The sequence below is a fragment of the Salvia splendens genome, chromosome 7, assembly GCF_004379255.2.
Source record: "Salvia splendens isolate huo1 chromosome 7, SspV2, whole genome shotgun sequence".
In the NCBI taxonomy this organism is placed as follows: Eukaryota; Viridiplantae; Streptophyta; class Magnoliopsida; order Lamiales; family Lamiaceae; genus Salvia; species Salvia splendens.
In genome coordinates, this window is record NC_056038.1 from 6,462,352 (window position 1) to 6,464,128 (window position 1,777).

General features: G+C 44.2%; 1 protein-coding gene across 1 annotated transcript; it reads right to left on the reverse strand.

Moving 5' to 3' along the window:
- Positions 1-414: 414 nt before the first annotated feature.
- Positions 415-1,570, reverse strand: LOC121810317. The gene is made up of 2 exons (XM_042211115.1): positions 1,544-1,570; positions 415-1,194 (listed from the first exon to the last, which is right to left on the reverse strand). Exons 1-2 carry the CDS (start codon positions 1,568-1,570, stop codon positions 415-417), a joined length of 807 nt encoding a protein of 268 aa, XP_042067049.1.
- Between the last annotated feature and the right edge of the window lie 207 nt (positions 1,571-1,777).

Here is a 1,777-nt window from a genome sequence, read left to right on the forward strand (position 1 = left end):
AAAACAGTACGGTAACGATATCTAAATTTTGGTATACCGACAAAAGCGGTACGGTAAATGTATGGTTTTTGGTCATACAGCACAGTACGGTACGGTATGCGGTATGGCCATTTCGGCGCGGTATACGGTATTGTTCCAACCCTAGACCCGGCATGGGTTTTAAGAAATACTAATAGAAAGTGGTTGAAAAAGTTAGTAGTATGTGAGGCCTATTTTTATATATTAAGTTAGTAGTTTATAATAAAATGTGAGTGTGAATGAGTTAGTGAAATATGTGGTCCAATACTAAAAATGATAAAAAGTGAAATATGACAACTTTTTAGGGGCGGGACAAAAATGGACACTATTTTCCATGTTAATTTTGACTTGAATCACTAAGTACATTGTACTCGAATTACATTTCGCATTTCGGTTTCAACTTTCAATCTTTATTGTCAAATCTAAACTATCATCGACCTCTCCGTTGACCCGCGGATGGCGTCGGAAAATCCCATTGACCACCCACAACAAACCTTTGACCACCCTAACTCCGCCCACCGCCGCCATCGAGCAACACAACAACCACTCCACAACATCCACCGCCTCCATATCTTTCCCCATCGCCACCAGCTGCTCCTCCGCTTCTCCCCTCAACCTCCGCCACCACAGACAGCCAAACGCCGCCGCCAACAACACATTCTCCCCCCAGCCAAATCCCTCCCCGCGGAGCCCGGATACCGCCTCCTCCACCGCCGGCCTCACCACATACCGCCGCCAGAAAACCACCGCTTCATGCAATCCCAAACCCACAACCACACTCCGGACTCCGCCGCCGCCGATTCGGGACTCATCGTCGACTTCCTCAAATCCGTAAACCCACAAACTTAGGCAGACTTGCATCGAGAAAATCCAAACCACCGCGGCATCCAAACGGCGTCGTATGGTGATGAGCCAAGCGCGCTCCTCGCCGCCGGTGAAGCTTTGTAGGAGAGCGGCGGCGGCGGCGAGGACGAGGAGGCCGAGGAGCGAGGTCGTGTTGGTATGCGGCACGAGGTCGTGTTGGTATGCGGCACGAGGCTTCACCGGTGGGGCTTCTGGTGATCCGCTTTTTGATGGCGGGCGGCGGAGAGCTGGGTGAAGAGGAGGGGCGATAGCGGCGGCACGAGGCTGAGGAAGGTGGTGCAGAAGATTCTGCCGCACTCTTTCACGGCAGAGCTTTGAGAATAGTTAGTTGATTAAATATGCGATGTATAAATTGATACGCGATCGTGACAAATATAATTCTTAGTCACTCAAAGTGATTCTAACTTGATTACGATCTTAATTTAAGTGTTAATTTTTCCTACTTGGTTGGAAGCTAAAATGTTTAGCACACTATCTTCCTTCTTCCCAGAGTATAAAATCCTTCGCAATATATATGCAAACACTAAACAAACTTACATTTTTCTCTGTTATGTTCCTCTTATGTAATATGATAAAAATTAGTACAGTGTATTATCTAGTATTTATTAATTTATTGCTACTAAAAAATATGTATTCCGTCAAATCTAGATTATATCATTACTTGTTTCAGTTTTCCAAAAATGTCCATATACTATTATGTAAAATCCACACTTGTGGTATTGTTTGTCTTGTAAGTGATCTTGATTCTCGATGACATGAAAAACATAGTGGAGTACTTCTTTCGTGCCAATTTACTCACATTATAATTATATCAAACGCACATGTGCCAAAATTTGATTAATTCTACAATTTCGAGAAAATAGATTGTTGACTAAGAAATATCATATCCCACTGA